At 44.7% G+C, this 19,823-nt stretch overlaps 1 protein-coding gene across 4 annotated transcripts in view; it reads left to right on the forward strand.

Annotated features, from left to right (window-relative positions):
• The window catches only part of CHST3 (carbohydrate sulfotransferase 3), a 309,745-nt gene that overhangs the window by 269,117 nt on the left and 20,805 nt on the right, over positions 1-19,823 (forward strand). For all 4 annotated transcript variants that reach the window (XM_069610713.1, XM_069610715.1, XM_069610714.1 and 1 more), the window contains one exon: positions 14,607-14,898. In XM_069610713.1, the coding sequence (XP_069466814.1) occupies positions 14,607-14,898 (292 nt within the window). The remainder of the gene's footprint in view (positions 1-14,606; positions 14,899-19,823) is intronic.

The following is a 19,823-nucleotide window of genomic DNA, read 5'->3' on the forward strand; positions in this document are numbered from 1 at the left end:
ATTTCAACGCAATTATATGTGGGGGGGGGGCGGTTTAGGATAATAAATAATGTGAAGGGAGCATGAGGTGAGGTGGTGGGTCTCCCCCTGCATATTATTGCGTTGAAATGTGCAAAAAGAAAAAAACACATCCTCATGTTCGTCTTTTTCTATTCACAGTAATCACATATATCCCTGTAGCTCAGCACCATGGTGTGAAGCTGGCCTTTATTATGTGAGTGCCCCTTTGAAGACGGTTTCCACCATATCTCCTGGTGAGATATCCGGTGGCTGTGGGGAGGTGTTACCCTTCCTCCTGGGGAAGAAAAGTAAGGAAGGATCCTGCTTATTGTCTCACTTGCTGAAGTGTAGACAGCAAGACTGCCATGAATAAGCATTTTCCTCACATAGCTGGTCTGGATTCACAGAGCTTACACTACTAGGATATTACATTGCTCTGACTTTAATAATTGTGTGCCCTTATCAGTGATCATACTGTAACCAGGCATGGCCTCTTTTTTTAGAGATTACACTGTCACCAGACTAATAAGGCAATCATTATTACAGTTTTATTTTTGAGGTGCAGAAGTTAAAGTGCCACCTCTGGTTGTAGTGACTTTGTTTCACAGCAGCTGTCATGAATGCATATGCAACCTTTGAACCTGCCCTGTGCCACTGATGAGCAGGTGCTACAAGTGGCAGGAGACTGGTGCAGAAAGAGCACATGTATGCACAATGCTTTTGGCATGGAGCATTAGGAAAGTATGTCTGATTAGCAGATTCTCTTTTCAGAAACATAATTACATACACCATTGTATACTACCACGTCTGTTCTCCCTCATCAACTTCCTCTCTTCTCCTGCTTCTCTTCTTTCCTCCTCTTCTCTATCCCATCCACCACCAACGAGGGGAGTACCAGACCCCTGTACCCCCCTCTTGGAAAACTTTCAAAAGTGGCGATCAGCTTCACTTAGGTACCCTGAATGCTGGTTCTGCTGTCAAACACTCCTCTGACATCTGTCTACTCCTTGAAGACTTTGACCTTGACATCCTCTCCCTCACCAAGATGTGGTTCAATGCCAGCTCTCTTCAGTGCTCTTGACGCTCTCCTTCCTGAGGGCTGCAAAATCCTCTCAAAACCCAGAACCAACAGTCCCGGAGGTAGAGTGGCCCTCATTTTCCTTGAATGGGTCCTTGCCACTATCATACCTACTCAATCTTACTCCTCTTTTGAAGGTCTCATCTGTGGGCTTGGGGTCTCGCCTACTCTCTCTCTCTCATCCTTGCTACCATCTAGAGCCCCCCCTGGCCCTATCTCTCTTCCTCTCTGAATGGTCCGACCTTGCCTCCTCACTCTCAACCTCTTCTTCCAAACTCCTCCTCCTCGGTGACTTCAACATTCACCTCGACTCCCTTTAATCAGCCACTTCACAGTTCTGCCTTCTGTGTGACTCCCTCTCTCTCATTATTCTTCCTTCCAGGCCATCCTACTCAGCCAGACACACTCTGGATGCCCTCATTAATGGGGACATCCCTATCTCTAACCCAGTCACCACTCCCCTCTCCTGGACTGACCACTCTCGCCTCTCCTCCCGATTGGGGGCCCCTCAGCCCTCCATCTAAGCCACTCCCAGCACTCTCAGCCTCCTTTTCCGCCATTTGACAGATGAAACGAGTGTTAGTCGCTGCCTTCACTTCCACTTTCATCCCCGTCCCACCCCTGCCTCTGACTCTCCCTCTGATGCTGTCTTTACTAACCTGCACCTCTCCATCTCTAGCCCCTTTGATATGCGTGTCCCTGTCATGGGGATCCACCTAAAACACATTTCCAAGTGCAATGGCTGATATGACTGATCTAGCATCGAAGAAACACAAGTGCAGAGTTGCTGAAAGGAAGTAGCAGACCTCAGGTTCATACTCTGACAAACTGGCCTGCCTCCTGCTCCAAAGGCAATATTGTTCTTCTATATGCTCCAAGAAGAGGCCCACATCCAAGGCCGCATCTCTGGAGCTACTAGCAACAAGGCTGAATTTTTCAAAATCTGCAAGTAACTCGCCAATCCAACTGCAGTGTCTACATCTCCTCTTCCATCCCAGGCTCTCTGCACTGCTTTGGCTTCCCATTTCACATCTTAAACTCAGGATATTCCGGCCTCACACTCCTCCACCCCCATCTCCTCGCTTGCTCCTGCTCCCCAGCCTCCCTTGGCTCCCCTCGTTCCACACCCTGCACTCTCCTTCCTCCTGCCCATAGCACCAGATGAGATCTCTAGAGTTGTCTGCTCTATGAAGGTCTCATCCAAAAAGGTTCTTCTCTGTTCTTCCAGAACTATCAAGAACAACATTCTCTCTCTTGCCCTGGCTCTTGCTGACTTCTGTAAACATGTCTTCGCCACTGGCTCTGTCCCTCTATCCCTCAAGTAGTCACTCGTGCACACTCTCCTAAAAAGCTGTCTGCTGACCCCTCCTGCCTGGCTAAGTATCGCCCTATCTCCACAACCCCCTTCCTGGGTAAACACCTAGAGAAGTTGGTCCTCCCCCAACTGACCCTCCACACTGAGCTTGTTGGTTGCCTCCATGACCATCAATCTGGGCTCTGGGGATCCAGAGGCACGGAAACTTCTCTCCTGAAAACCCGAGAAGACATGCTTGCAAATCTTGACTCTAACTATCCTGCTGTTCTCATTATCCTCGATCTCTCCTCTGCTTTTGACATGGTCAGTCATTCTATTTTCATAAAACGACTCTGTGATACTCTCGGCATCACAGACCGGCACTGGATTGACTGACCTAATTCCTCACTAACTGCTCCTCCTAGCTGCAACTGGGCCATTTTTCCCCACCACCACACTCTCTACCTGTCGCGTCCCCAGCTCTATGCTATCGCCTCGGTTCTTCAATATATATCTTGCCCCCTCATGCTCATCTGATCTCCTCCTTCTCTCCTCACCAGTGTAATGCCAATGCCACACAGCTTTCTTTCAAACTTCCCTTTTTTACTACCTTCTCTTCCTCCTCTGTCATCCCCGATTGTCTGACTGCCATCCAGTCATGGTGTGCAGCTAACGATCTCTGCCTCAATGCCAGCAAGACAGAGATCCTTCTTATCGGGACACCTATGCCCTGTTTACCTCCTACCCTCTGGCCACCCTCCCATGGCACTCTACCTTCTCCAAACTGAGAGGCCAAACATCTCAGGGTCATCTTCGACTCTTCTCTCTCCTTCTCCCCTCACATCTTGGACCTTACCAAGACGGTCCACCTCGAGCTTCACCTCCTTAGAGGCATTCTCCCTTTCCTCACCTTCCCCCAGAAGCTCAACGTCTCCAGTGCTCGGGTCCTCTCGAGGCTGGACTACAGCTGCAGCCTCTTCCTCAATCTCCCCCTTTTCTCCATACGGCACCTCCAGGTAATCCAGAATAGGGCTGCAAGACTTATCTTTGGCCACAAGCCCAGGGACCATATCTCTCCTGCCCCAAAATCTCTCCACTGGCTCCCGGTGACCGCAGGATCAAATTAAAGACCATCTGCATCATCCACAAGGCTTTCTGGGGCCTGGGACTACGCTATCTCCAACTTTCCCTCCCTAAATACTCCCCTGCTAGAGCCCTCTGCTCCTCTAATTTCAACTCTCTGCGTGTTAAACGCTTCTTCAAGCAGTGAATCAGGGGCAGGTCTCTCTCTTCGGCTGTGCCCCCCTTAGGAACAGCCTTCCTGCCCCTCTCAGATTTGAGCCAGACCTCCTTAAATTCTGAAAACTTCTCAAAACTCTGCTTTTCGCTATCTATTTCCCATCTTCCCTTCCTTGCTAAACACCCCACTCCAGCTGAGACTGGTGTCCTGGTCCTTGTGATTCACCCAGGATTCCAGGCTCTCTACCCAGTCGACACCAGCACCCTCAATCCCCACAGCACTGCCCATGTGGGATCCTTACCTGGAGGCTATGCATCCCTCCTGCGGCTCTTCGGCCCTAGCACTTAGCCAGAGGCCTCCTCCCTGGCTCCCCTTGGCAATTCTCTCCCCCGGGCCCACCAACACCTGTCTTTTCTCCCCCTCCCCACCCACCCATCCCTTTCTCCTCCACTTCTCTTCACTGCAATTGCACGTCCAAATGTCACAAGGCCTACTAGGACCACGATTGTATTAACTGTACTTGCCATTGTTATTTATTCCCCTTGTTCCCTCTCCATTGTGCCTTGTGGCGCTTGGAAACACTATTCAGTGGTATAGGAACCTAACAAATACAAATACAAATCAATACAAATAAAAATGTAGGGCTGTCACACCCTAGCCAGATGGCATTGTGTCGCAATCCCCATTTCACAATATATAGTTCAAGACACTTTGCATTGTTCACAAGGCTTTCTGGGGCCTGGGACCGCACTACCTCCAACTTTCTCTTCCTAAACATCTTCCTTCTCGAGCCCTCTGCTCATCCACCTCTAACTCTCTCAGGGTCAAGTCCTAAAAATTTAAGTTGGGGGACTCATCAACAAACGCAATGGGATGTGACATCACCAGAAATCAGCATATCAAGGTAAAATATGCACATTTCATTAAATTGGCTTTGCATAGCCACTAAATTTAAAAAGGACGAATGGCATTTGCCTTTCATGAAATCAACACAATCACAAAACCAAGACAGGATATTTTCTTCTAATAGTGTTTTTGAAAACGTTAAAAGATGTGCATGTTTTAAACTCCAAGAAGCAATACAAAGGTTTTCCCTGAGACTTGCAGTACCGAAATGGGATATTTCACTTTTAGTTGTTTGTTACTTTCCATCAGGTTATATAGTGCAGTGGTGAAGTGTCTGGCCTACAAACCTGATGAGTGGGGTTTGATTCCTGAGGTTGGCTTTAATTCATAAATTCAGAGAGAGGACATCCAATGTTTCTCTTTTAGCTGGGTGGACTAAGTCCACCTTTTGAATAAAGTGGGTGGACTCCTTCCCCCTGCGTGCACCCTCGACTTGAGCCCATGGTCAGATGCTTCTCCTAGCAGAGAGTGGGGTGTAGATCTCTTTCCTCGGCTGGGGCCTCCCTCTGAAACAGCCTCCCTGCCTCTCTCAAACTTGAGCAGAAGCACCTCCGTTTCCGAAGACCTTCTTTTTCGCTTCCGTTTTCTCTCTTCCTCTCCCTTGCGGATGTCCCTGACTGCTCTGCACACTGGTCACCTGGTCACCCACTGAAACTCAGGCCAGGCTCCTGCATGTCCAGTTGCCCTTGCACTGCCTCTGGGCTCCACCAGCACTTAAGGGTCGGTATCTGCAACTCTACAGTCCCTTGTCTCTCTGCACTTATGAGCCACCCTCCGGCAGCACTTATTGAGTTACCTGCACTTCTCCCCCCCCACACCTCCCACTATATCATGCTCTGAGACAACTACAAAGTTCTAACAGGGCAGAGATTACACATGTTTCTTGTGTTCCCATGAGCAAACTTTGATACATACTTTAGCTGAATGTAGGATCATCAAATCGTATTGGAGGTATATCTTTACTGGACTATGCACTATTATATCCAAAGATACTAAGGGCCTCATTACACGGAAGGCGGTAATGGTTAACGGCCACCGTTAATGGTAACGGTGACTGTTAACCATTACCGCCTTACTACGAGGTCCCTTAGCGGGTTGGTGCTTTAACGCCTGCTTTTTGCAGGCGTTAAAAACCAACCCGCTAAGGGACCTCGGAGCTAATTACGGCACCGCAAAATTGCGGTGCCGTAATTAGCGCCTTCCCCATTCCCATAGAGCCCTATGGGGCAGAAATGGGAATGGGGAAGGGCAATGGCGGAAGGGGGATTTACCGCCCCACCAACCTTGGAATGGGGCGGTAAATCCCCTTTCCGCCAAGGCGGTGCCGGTATTTTACCGGCATGAGCCATGGCGCTAATAGCGCCATGGCTCACCGCCTTCCATGTAATGAGGCCCTAAGCCTTTGGGGACAACTGTTATGTTGGGGAATTGTTAGGTGTAATATAGGGGAAATGCATTTTAATAATTTTATGTTACTTAATTTATATTGGGCACTGATGCCAGATGCATTATGTACATCTGCACGAGCCACACTCTGCTTACTTGGGACATGACAAGACCTGGCTGCTTTATAAGTGGATTTAAGATGGGGAGAATTGTGTTAAATGGTAACAATGGAAAAAAGCTGTATAGTCACTGTCAAAAGAAGAGTGCACAATGAATGGGATATCTCAAGAGCTGCTTACCTTCTTCTGAGGACAGTGGATGGATATAATTGATGATGGGGTCAATGTATTTATCATTGCATATTTTCGTTTATTAATTTAATAGATGTGTTTCTGAATTGTTATAGCCTTACATACTAACAGGTGGTTTGTTATCGTGGGAAAGTTCCCCTCTGGCCATGCGTTAGGGGATGGTCATTATCCCTAATGATAATGAGCCCCCTGCTGTCCATATGCCTATTAGCACATACTAGTGTTTGCAATACTTGTTTTGACGTTTTGGTGGTGAAGTAAATACATGTTGCATTAACCGCGAGTAATGTAAATACATTAACTAAGTTTGTAATAAAACTTGATTTTATTTAGTAGTTTTTAAATAGCAAGGTTGTCTTCATAATGCAAGCAATTTAATTACAAATTTGGTCAAACTGGAGCGGTTTGAACATGAACCTTGTTTAGGTGCTATCGAAAAGTAAACGGTTTCTGTATAAGAAAGTGGAAGTCTTTTCTGATAGTTTAGCTTTCTCTTTGGTGTTTTAAATAGAATGTGGCAGCAAAAAAAGTACTGCTGATCAAGGAAGTGTTTTGTTTACATAAATATTGCTTGGAAATTGCATTGTTGCTTCCCTGTCTGCTTTTGAAGGTATAATGATCACAATGCAGTCCATACCAGTAGTTATTGCCTGCATTCTCAACATTCTGATTGAATGGGAGAAGGTCAATACCGATCTGTTCTTAAGCCTGTTATTACCTGGTTGGATACCTGACCTGTTTACTTTCAAATTAATACAATTTAAAGTAAATACAAAAAGAGAAGTATTAGAAGACTAAGCAAGTTTGACACTTAAAAAAAAGCAAAAGGAAGCTAATCCTACAAGAGCGGTACCCACTGTATATATAATACGTTCATCTAGCACTCAAAACCAATCTCTTGGGGGGTAACAACAGCTATTAAAAACAAATCAAGAACATTTTTTAATTGTGCCAGTAGATATTATTCATAATATGCATGTTACACCTTCTGTAATAATCCAGTTGAGCCAAGTTTTGCATGCCACAGCGCCACCAGGTAACCTTCGCTGGAAGTTCACCTCCAGTTCAGAGCCACGTTAGCTTGTGGCTTGCGTGACTTGGCTCAGATGGATTATTCTACTTTTACATTTCAGGTTAAAGGGTTTTACAGAAAGAGAACATTAACAAAAAACAAGGGAGAAAAGCGAGGCACAAAAGGAGAAAATACACTATTCAGACCAGGGACATGAAGTCATAAAAGTGTACGCAATGGGAGAAAGCAACACACTCAAATGAGTCAACGAAACACTAGAAGACCAAGCAAAGAAAGAAAGCAACCCAGCTAATGGGGAAAACAAGACATGATTATACACAAGAGCAAATGGGGAAAACAAGACAGGATTATAGCACAAGAGCAAATGGGGAAATTAGACAACAAACACAACACCGGGACATAAAATGGTCGAAAAACAATGGGGGGAAGACACCAGAACAAAGCCACAAAACCAAGTAGCGAGAACATGTGAAATCTGTAGTTGTATCTACAAAACAGAGCGTATGTAAAAGGAGAGATTACAAAAGTGTGTTGGTACGAGGAAAGGACTACGAAAAGAGAGAAAGTAAAAAAGGCAAACGTGGACATTAAATATTTGACAGCCAAACAAAGATCAGAATTGAAAAAACTCAGTGGGGTAAAACAACACAGAGAGAACAAAAAAGGGAGAACATAAAAAAAACAGGAAAATAAAGCAACAGGAGACTAAACAGAAGAGAAATGTGAAATAAGTAAAGGGGAAAGACAACTGTTGAAAGAGGGGAAATACAACTGTTGAAAATGCTGACTATTGCAAATGGTGAGACAGCGAAATGAAACCCCACACAATGAAGTAGGGTAGAAGGGTACAGAGAGTACATGATTTGGACACAGTAGAGCAGTAAAAAGGAGGCACCAGCCTCCCCTTTTTCAAGGGGATTTATATCTTGCCATCAGTTAGTATCCTCGTACAGCCCCATTAGCGCTTTATGGTGTGATTTTAGAGCCAAATGAGCCCAATTCCTCACGTGGTTTTTGACGTTAAACAGCAATAAGGTGCCGAAAACACCGACTTGCAGAAGTGGCAGGAACGTCGCTCAACTATTATCCATGATGAGTGGATTTAAGGACACTTTAGCTGGATAGTCACAGGCAAAGCTGCTTGGGTCCATTGTGCCCCCATAGCTGATGTTTCGGTACGGAAATAGCACATACGTGATGACGTACATAGTCGTTAACATTACGGTTCTGTTTTTGAAATGTTGGCCATAGCCTATTACAGCACAACCAGCACACTGTCATCTAAAGCAACTTTTGAAATTGAATTCTTATTCCAGCAAAATGACAGAAAGGCAAGAACGTCAAATTACTGTATGATGCGGTAGTAAGAGCACACAAAAACACACAAATGTTCCAACGACATTTCCACACGCAAGCCTATCCTGTTCACCGGCATCGAAACTGTGATCATAGTCCTTCCACCGTGACCTTTAATGAATATTCACCAAGCTCCGATAAAATGAAACCTCATACAGCTGGATCAACTTTATTATGTGTATCAATTGACCTGGCTTCACGTTATAACAACTTCTCATGGTATACCAGCGGCCAAGTATCTTTTGCCTAATTGGTCACCCAGATGTTTATGCACACTGATTCTCATTGGTTAAGGTTGCTTTGGCCCTGGTCTTGACTGTGTACAGCGTTACCTTTGGTTGCCTCTTGGTTAGATAATGCATAGGTTGCAGGAGAGGGAGGGAGAGAGTCGAGTGACACCAGGGATCGGAGTCATTCAGGATCTGCCATTTCAAAGATGGCTGAATCCTGGGTAGTCTACATTGGCATATGCTGCCTCGATGCTGCTGTCAACTTCTATTTCTTTGGCTGAAATAGACGACTTGGGCCACTTTGTTGTTGATTGCACATTACAGCAGGCTTTGTTCCAGATGTTTCCTCTTGCTGCAGATGTGCCACGTCCGCTATCTCAGATGGAGGGAAATGCCTATTAGCCTAGAACCTTTAATCCCCGCGTGGAGAAACTCAATGTGTGATGACCGCAGTCCCGCCACATAATATGTGCTGTAAATATCAGTGAGAATGGGAAAACCTAACAATGACTCATACATAACCTTGCCCTGGCATTCTGCTATGCCCCTCCAGGGACAGACATATTAAGGGCCCTTGATTAACTACTGCAGAGGTAAATGCTGCACCCGGCTGTTATGGACATTTCCTAGAGTAAAATTGCTTTGCATGTCAAATATGTGCACTTGTGAAGAGTGACTGGCGTATGCCTTTAATTCCCCTACGTTCCACACGTTAAGAGTGTTGTCTCAGATTAGGACACTTCTCCAGAAATAAACTACTTGACGACCAGCACAGGTGACAAATATGTTAGTTTCCTTGGGGTACTGTTCACTGCAGTTCTGGTCATTTTTATTTTGTGCCGAATTAGATATGTTCTTAAAATCCACAACTTGTGTTCACCCTTTGCCCTTTCTTCACCTTGCCTTGCCTTTCCTTTCCTTCCCATGTTCCTTTACTCCTCTACCCTTCTCCTTCTCGTCTGCCCTTTCCCTCGGTTGCTTAATTCCTTTCACTTGCTTTGTGTGTTCTATATGAAGTTACTAGAGGTAATTGACTCTGTCTTGTGCAAATTACAAATGCTTGCAATCACCCACTCACTTAGTCGCTCTCTCGTCCACAGGCATATTGCACCTGTCCATATTTGTGAAGAAACCAAAGTGTGACCAAAAGCTCCTCTTGCTTGAAATGTGTAGGTGTTAAAAAGTAACCATTTAACTTAATGAAGAAATGTATTTTTTTAACTAACCTATTTTAAAGAGAGGTTCAGAGCAAAATATGGAATATCTAGGAGGCACCACAATTATAACAAAGCATTCGAAACGTTAATCAAATGTACTGGATTTTGCAGCAGTGGATTCACCCAGTTGGTTCTAAATCGAAACATAATGATAATAATAACAATAAAAGAACAATAATAACATACTATATAGCACTTCATGCTGATTTTTTCCTGCTTCCAATTGTTATAATAGCTGTTAGTATTACCCAATGTAATGGTACTCAATTTATCAACACTGAAAAATGAAGAGTTGGATCAGCCCTGCTGAGATTCATACTTGTTAAGTCAAGGCTTGACCTATGTCAGAGAGGAGCGCTTAACTCGTGAGCTATCCTCCGTGAATATTAGTAAATGGAAAGGGATGTGTCCACATTCGCCATTGCATGCACACATGCCTGTCCAGCAAAGCTTCAGCTTGATTGAGTAGCACAATTAATGTATCCATTCCAAACTTGGAGTTAGGTGCCACTTCTCAAACTGTAACATAAATCCTGAAATTTCATCCGACTACCCGGGAAGGATGGAAGTACTCAGAGGACTGGTGCCATGAAACACACTACAGTTACACATACGACTATGTAGTATGACATTACATGTTGCGACAATGCTTACATCTCCTCAAACTATATGCATAAGCAACTATTCTGGATGACCAGCAAATTGAGGAACCGTGGAAAGCCTCTCACTAACACTGTTCTTGTCCTACTGGAAGAAGTCTTGCGTGGCCTAGGATCTTTTCGTTCTAATTCCTGGTCGTAGCACCTCCAGTAGTCACCCACGCACAGCCATCGCAAGGAAAGGCCAGTGCTCAACCATACATTCTCTTGGCTCCCAGAAGCAGCAGCAGAACTTACTTTGGAGGGGGAGAGGGAGACGGAGAGAAAAAGAGAGAGAGAGAGAGTTTGAGAGAAAGACAGAGACAGAGTGTGTGAGAGAGCCAAAGACAGCGGTGGAGAGAGAAAAACAGAGCGAGAAAGAGACTGAGAAAGAGAGAGAGCGAGACAGCGATAGAGTAAGAGACATTTCCTCCAGGTCATAGAAGGTGACAGAAGCCTGACATGTTGGCAAATGAGGGGAGCTTGGCAGGGGAAGAGAAACGACATTTGCTTGTGAGTGATTACCCGTGAGTGCTCCTCGCACCCTGTGTCCTGTGGTCACTGCAGGCCGCTTCCCTTATTTACAGAAGGATCCTGCTTAAAGGGAGACTGGGAAGAGGCCAAAAGCGTTACACAATCATGCTAGGCATGCATGTGTAAATGCAGAGCATCCTTCCGCCACTTAGGTGTGCATGGGGTATCATGATCAACAGGGTGGGTGCCTGCTGATGTCATCGGCCCCCACTCTTCCACCCACACGAGTGCGGAATAACGCATTGCAGGTGATAGGCCATAAAGAGGCTGTCACCAGGGCTGGACTGGTCCATAGGGAACTCTGGAGATTTCCCGGTAGGCCTCAGCACTCTGGGCCTCTTTTGTGTTGAATTTCGAAATTTTGCCATGGGAAAATGATTGGACTTGGTGAAAATGTGTAATATGGGGCCACTTTGAAAATTATTTCCAGGGCCTCTTTTGGTTCCCAGTCCACCCCTGGCTGTCACCTACATTTTCATTGTCACATTTGCCCCTGTGTTTTACGTCTGGAATTTCCATGTATTACCCTGCAGAACAACCAGCGGCCTGACATTATTTTTGCCTGCCTTGCATTTCTCCTGCCCTGGGCTTGATAGGACAGGTTGCAGGGAAAGGCTGACCTAGAGGACGGCATGCTGGCATTCCACACTTCTGCCGAATGTAACCTGGCAGAATCTTTTTGCTTTTATTTTATTTTACCTCCAAAGTATAGATGGTAAATATGGGTACGCTATATAGAGGGTGGTTGGGTTAGGGGTGTGAGGTTGGACGTGGGGGTCTCCCCCCAATTTCTGAGGTTAAAAAAGTGGTAAAATCAGAAGAAAAATAAATTGGCAAAGTTGGATTCAGCAAAAAGAAAATGAGGGAACAATCAAAGACCCGGCATTCCCTGTGAGAGTCAGGGATGTTCTGAGCAATACGGATTTATGTTTATATGTTTATATCGCGCCGAAGTCCGCAGGCATCAGGGAGCACATAAAAGATGGAACCACCTAAAAGGGGAAAATCAGTTTGGCGGTAATCAGTTAAACAGTAGTGTCTGCAGACATTTCCGGAATGTCTTCCTTCCGCATAGACACAGGTAATTTGTTCCATGCCAAGGCTGCTTGAATCATCGGGAAGGAGCGGCTGTTCTCTCTAGCACACATGTGTCATGGGCAATTCAGATGCATGGCGTTACTCAATCTTGTGGACCGGGTCGATTGATGATGGAGAAAACCTTGAAGGAGACCAACACGGAACAATTATTATTCGTACTTGAGTTAGCAATCTGCTCAACAAGTTGGAAAAATCACCTGCGAGTCATGGTCTGGTATTAACGGCATACTTATTACATGTAATATGAGATAGCAGACTGATATGAACGCTCGGGATGTTAACCGACTGCTCATGAGGTCTGTTTGCAGACTGTAGGTCAGTTGGTAAGATGAGAGACAGTGTTATGACATCTTCTGATGGCAGGGCTCGGAAGCTTCATGCTGGTTACAATATCATATATTATTATAACCAAAACTCTATTTACAAGAGCTGAATGGACAGTGTACACCACTGGCACACTACCTAGATTGACCTGAAGCTCTGAAAACATAAAGGAGGTTGGTGGGGCTTCACCAAAAGCTCATCTTCCTCTACATAAGACTTTCCTTGGCTTTAAGTGGGCCAGGGGCCACCGTGTCTGAGGCTCAGCGGGCTTGCAATTCTTTCTTGAGATGGGGCTCGGTCAGGGCCACTGATCAGGGGAAGAGTCAACTTTTTTTCCAGGAGACGTTGAAACGCAAAGGACACACAGGGCCTCATTATGACCCAGACGCTAAGTGTTGAACGGCGCGGTAAAAGGCTGCGGCGCCATTAAACACTTAGCGCCTAATTACGAGATCCCTTTGCGCCGACCCGACCTTAACGGCTGTCACCAGCCGTTAAAGTAGGGACCCGCAACGGGACCTTGGTGCTAATTACGGTACCGCAATTTGCGGTACCGTAATTAGCGCCTTCCCCATTCCGATTGAGCCCTATGGGGCAAAAATGGGAATGGGTAAAGGCCATGGTGGCATGGGTACTTACCGCCCCACCAACCTCGGAATGGGTTGGTAATTCCCCATTCCGCCATGGTGGACTCCGGCATGGACCATGGTGCTAATAGCACCATGGTTTAGCGCCAGAGTCCTATTGAGGCCCACAGATTAAAAACGCACTCATTTATGATTGCATCAAAGGAGCCCCTTTGTTTGATCAAACCTGCCATTCAACTTTGCGAGAAAAGAGGTTTATAAAAGTTTTCTAAAAATGTTTTAAGGCCATTAAATTGGAGAGCATATTTCTCAGTTTTATGCCGGAGTCTGGAATAGTAAAACGGAAATCACATGTCTTCTCTTCTTTTGGACAGATCCCTTCAACTGGTATAAGAACCCTTTGCAGTATCATAAAGTAACCTGAAATTCCAAGCATGTCTCTTGAGCAGGCACTGTGATCTACCTATTAGACAGGGATCGAAACATACTTTGATTGGATTTGGTTCTTCACTATTGTAATATTTTTTACTTTAGTAGACCTTATGGCCTTTAGCTATGTACAAATTAACATACTCGATTGATAGATTTTTCTCTCTTCAGGTGTATTTTGAAATAGACCAAAAATGAAACCACATTTGATAGGCCATTCCTCTTTTAAACTTCATTGTGTTTCTTAGGCCAATACAAACCACTCTCCGGCCTTGCCCTAAATACTGTTTCATGACTCGCTGGGGCCCCCTTGGATTTGTGCTTTCAATGAAACCAATGGGACCATCACTACATTGACTTGTGGATCACAGGTTGATCAATAGGTTAAAGCCAATGGCTTTGCACATTCTTACAGGATTGACAAGATTTATTACAAGTTATAGCTTCCAATATTAGCAAAAATTGGGTCCTATTTTCTTTACATAGTAATGTGACTGGGATTCGTGCAACATGCCCACCCTTGAAGCAAATCTTCTAACTGATCCTTGAATTCCATTCTGCATCACAAACCTAAGAAGCCAAGATTATCGGGCAAATCTAATTCTCTCTCTTTGGCCAAATGTCTTCAATGCAAAGATATTCCTGCGAAGCAACTCCTTCTCTTGCACTGAGCAATGGATTTTGAACTTCGTTAACCAAATATTTATAGGGGTTTTAATGTTTTATTTCATAGTATCAATAATGCCCGCATGCCCAAAGGTACTCTTATGGTAACACTTCGGTCAATTATATTTCTTGGAATTGTATGGGGTCCTTCATGGACTGGCCATGGAATTAATGTCGTGCAATTGTCTTATCTCTCAATGATAACTGTTTATATAGAATTTCATTTTTTATAATTCCACCGCCTCTAATATTAATTTCTCCCTTTCATCCGCTCTGTAGGTGAGGAGGAAACAAGACCTGGACAATGCCTTCGTGATCTTGAGAGAGTGCAGTGGTGCTGGATAGGCTGTGAAAAGACCCAGCAGGAGGGGAGAGAGGGGGGTATCCCAGACCGACCAGCTGCATCCCTGGGCTCACTCCCTCTCTCTCGCTCCATCGACAAGGAGCAGCATCTTAATATGGACCTCCACGATCTGCTGCGGAATCTGCGCATGAAGAGCAAATATGCCATTTTCCTGGTGTTTGTTGTAGCGCTTGTCATCATTGAGAAGGAAAACAACATCATCTCAAAGTAAGACACATGGAAGTGAACAAAGGCGCTTCATTCCATTCTTCTTGCAATGGGTGTAATCTAGCAGTTACCTTTTTAGGCACTAGCTAAATGCTTTATTTTTTAATGTGGGATACCCAACTAAATCACTTTTTGTGGCTCTTTTTTCTTGTTTTCCAAAATTGGGTACGCTTAAGATCTGGACAAGCCTCAGTATTGAGCAATATACATAGATAAACCATCAACATCTCAGCGTTTTCTGGGGAGGTAAAATGGGGATATTTATCATTGTCATAGATCATTCTTCTGCTTCTTCTTCCCCTGTGTATTGCTCTTCTTCCTCTTCTTCTTGTTCCTCCACTTTCTCAGTTTGTTCTTTCTATACATCTTTTTGTTCTTTTCTTTTTTATTTGCTTTCTTCTATTCTTCTGCGTTTTATTCTCCTGCTTTTTCTTGTTATTCTTTATATCCTCCCATGTATTCTTATTCCTATTATTAGCTACACATGCTGCAAATAGCAACCTAATAAAGCAGATCCCACTAGCCACAGGTTCCAACAAGATCACTCTGCACTGGGAGGTGATTTAGCTTGCAGTGGATGTATTGCAACTCTCCAATTCATACTACTAAACTTCACATAATGGATATTCGAAATTGAAAATAAGTGCCAATATGGCATTTCATAAGAAGAAATAGCGAATTTCTGTTTAAAAATAATGTCCTTACAATCTTCCTGAAGTGCATCTAGTGGCACATGTGAGAAAGAGGAAAACCTGTCTGAAAACATACATTAGTAAATAAATAAGTTAATGTCTCGACAAACCAAACATCTAAATATTGATAGCAGATGACCATAACGTGCTATTATGTTTTCGATTCAATACCGAAGGGTGTCCAGACATCTGGTCGACTGAAAACTGGTCGAAAGACATTTGGTCGACGCAATTTGGTCGAAAACCAAATGGTCGAATTTTTTATTTATTTATATATATATTTTTCGGGTTTTCGTTTTTAAAAAAAGGGGTTTTTAGAAAAAAAAGGGGGTTGAGGGGACCCCCCCAAAAAAAAGGGGTGAAAAAAAAAATAAAAAAAATTCGACCATTTGGTTTTCGACCAAATTGGTTCGACCATTTGTCTGGTCGACCAATTTTTTTCGACCAAATGTCTGGTAACCTACAGAAGCACTAATTTCAGCAGTTATGGTATATATGTTAACAAAAGTACAAGTCAACGTCAGCTATCACAGCTGTTAGTTATGTTTGTATGCTGAAGATGGATGCCCAAAGGGCGGACATGACCTTTAACAGCCCGCCAGCCTGAGCTAAGGCAGGTCCAAGCAAAGTTTGCGCTGTGGGTCGTTAAAAGGCATGTCCACCCGACTGGCAGGACGTGAAAGATATTTGCACCCCAGGGTTTGTCTGGGGTGCAAATGGCTTTTACAATTTTTCATCGGGCAATCCGCACTGCCAGCACAGCCAATCACCCGATGCAGAATGAAAAAAGGAAGTTGCCCGCTGCCACATGGAAAAGGGACTAAGTCCCTTTTCCTTGTCTATGGCGGCTGCCAGATGGGAGGAGCTCCGGGACCGAAGCACAAAGCTCTGATCCAGCAGGTAAGTGGAGGGGGTGAAAAGGTACCTCCCTGCAATGAAAAATGGGAAAAACAAAGCACCACCCGGTGATCCAGCCACCTGATTCAATGAGCGTCCTTCCTCGGGTGCGAAAAAGCATTCCACTCCATCATCACAACAATGACGGCATCCAAAAGTGAAGAGCACAGTGCTCCTGACATGCCAATGCAGTATCCTCTGCAGGCAAGTCACTTGCTTTATAAGGTGGACTTGCAGGCAGGAGGCGAGATGGGCTGCAAGCTCAGCGAACTTGTGAGTACTTAAGGCTCAAGTCAAGCACATTCTTGACTCTAACGTAAGTATTATGCTGCAGCACCCTCAAAAGTAGATGGCTGGCATCTGACATCCCGCTAAATTGGTGTTGGGTAAGCATTAGTAGTAACAGGTTTTAAAAGGACCTATCACTGCCAATGATTTATTTTACATTTCCACCAAACAGTGAGGACCCATGTCCTAAATTAAATTTGCCCAGCCAGTCAGAATCCTTGCAATGGGGTCTGCAACCCCTATAATATATTGCATTCCGAGCCATTCATATTCATCCTACCTGGGCTCCCTGCTCCCGTGTCTGATACTCCAGTTCCCATTCATACCTCTCCTGTGAGTCCAGCTTCCTCCTTGGCTTATTTTTGAGTTCCACTGCCCACTGACTCCCTCTTTTATTTTCCTCTAACAACATTAAATGGTACATTTTTGCACCAAGGTTGGCAAGTGTCATTTACTTGAAGGCCATCTTGGCCTGAAATTGTTACATTTTTTTACCCTACTTTTTCTGTTTTGCAGACTGTGAGCAAAGGAGAAAAACCAGGGCCAAAGCCCAGTGGTAATACCCTTAGAGGCCTCAGAAGGAGCCAGAATAGCCTGCTGACCCTTCTGTAAAGGAGCGGCAGGGGCACTCCAAGCAGCTACCCCAATTGATTGATTGATTGATTGATATTTTATTTCTATCGCGCTCGTACACAAGTTTTTCAGAGCGCGAAACAAGAGGGTACTTGGGCCCCAGCCGAATCCCTGCTGCAAGAACAGAAGTCTCAACCATAGCTCAAAGTTTATTGTCTTTATTATCAAACAAAGTGACAGGGATCACACTAGAATGGCATAGCAGTACACAAGCTCTCGTTCTCCTAACATGTGTCACACCGTTTTAACCTTAAGTGACAACACAAAAACAAGGGGCATCCCCCAAAACCTATCAGGGATGGTTATTGGATCGCCATATATGGTGGCTCTTTCAAGGACCACCTCGAAGTGTAACAAATACAAAGTTACAGGTCAACAGGGAAATTATTTGCCACTGAAACACAGTGTGTCTTAACGTGAAAGGTAGCTAAGGATTGGACAGAACATGTCTTCCCAGCCTTGGGACCTTGGACAGCTACCAGGTTGAGTGGAATTACTCAAGGCAATGCGAGCATCACGAAGGTGCTGTATGTTCCTATCATGTTGCCATCTCTGATTGCCTAAACCCTGAGAGCGTACATCCAGTTTACAACCTTTGTTGCAATTGTATCTTTCCACCTCTGGTTCAATGGGAACAGCTTTCCTCCATCTGCTTCAAATGAATAGGCACTGTACTAATCTTCCAGGTCACGTGTGTGTACACCACGGAATGGAGCTCTCCTGCTTGTAATTATAAGGATTTGAAGCTATATTCCTTGCAGGTGTCTTATCGCCTTGGTAAACGGGAAACCTTCCATCACTGCTCGTCCTTGACTAGGATATGCTTTGTGTCTGTGCTTCAATCTCTGTCTGCCTTCTGCAGAACCAAGCTATCGGCTTCCCCAATCACTTTAGTGCATCTATGGTTTCCATCTTTTTTCTTATGGCGGTCCCTGTTAGTCGCAATTAAGCATGTGCAAGCTGATTAAACGTATTCTTGGCGTCTTGCTGTTTCTATGTAGCTTAGGATTTACTGGTGTAAGTGTTTCAGTCTTCCAACTACCATAAGTCTTAAGCATTTGTTTTGTGTCTATTTGCAATAAACTAAAAGTGTTTGAGTAGCTTCACGCATGGATGCCTATTTGTTTCATGTTTAAATGCATCTACATCATCAGCCTTCAAAGTTCTATTCAGTCGACTTGTTTGATCAGTGATCAATCTCCTCCGTGTTGTCAGTTGGGTACGGTTTGAATAGCTGTCTGAGGGAGTAAAGTTTCTCACATCTGAAATACATCGACTATGGTGATGAAGGGCCAAGGAATGATGTACATCTCTCACTTCTCTGCCTTTGGGCTGCAATATGAGTTTGAGTCACAAGGGCCACACTTGGACCTACGTCTTCAATCCCCCATCTGGCCGACAAGTCGACCACACTCCCCAAATGACCTTCCCTATACACATAGTTGCGGGACCCAAACCTTTGTTACTCCTCCTAGCTGTCCATGATACTTGACATGGTCGTCCCAATTCCAGGTCATGTAGCTGCAATCTCCATCAGGGATGCACCATATCCATTTTCCCCAGTAGTCACGAGAGTTGGCAGGAAACTCAAACATTGTGCCTTGTGGGAACAGAGGACACTGCCTCAGTTGTGACTTTAGCGCATTGCATATTTTCGTGTCCTCGTCCTCTTCTGTCTCTATGTCCAGTAACACTTTCATCCCTATAGTCTTTTCAGTAGTCTTCCTGCATTGTGATATTGCTATTCTGATGACACAAAAAGCGAATAACACTAGTATTAATGCTGCTATCAGTACTTTCAATGCGTTGGCCATCCATGGCTTTATCCAGGAAAAGACGTATGATGACCAGTCGTTGTCCTTCCCTACAGAATTTGTCTCTGCCTCCATTTTAGCATGCAGGTCTGATAGTTGGGTGATAGCCTCTGTTAGGGTCCCAATTTCCTCATTGTGGGCGGTATGAATGTACAGCGAAACAAAAGGCACGATCTTGGCACAAACGCCAACTTCCTTATCTGTGAAAAGGTCTAGAACGTATCAATTCAGTAGAGCCAATAATCTGACAGCTCTCAATTCTTCTTTCATGGTGTTGCACCTCTGGCCGGTTGAGTTTATCATCTGCATCAGCTCCCATTGTGTGATTTGGAGCCAGTTTGCATTCACATTAGCTTGAACTGCTGGAAAAATGAACGCAAAGAACATCGTGGTCCTGCTGAACAGCCTATGTTCTGGTGGTATTGCATCCAGTGCATCTCCCATTTTTGATGATACATAGTTCCCTCTCTTCACTCTTGTCAGCTCTACAGATCTCTTCTTCCTTTGATGGGCATCCATCTTAGGGAACCTGTCTTCTTGTATGTGTTTCTACGGTACTACTAATGCTGGTGTATTCACCTGTGCAAGACAGCATATCCCG

Source organism: Ambystoma mexicanum, chromosome 8 (genome assembly GCF_040938575.1).
Source record: "Ambystoma mexicanum isolate Mex_15411 chromosome 8, UKY_AmexF1_1, whole genome shotgun sequence".
Classification (NCBI taxonomy): Eukaryota; Metazoa; Chordata; class Amphibia; order Caudata; family Ambystomatidae; genus Ambystoma; species Ambystoma mexicanum.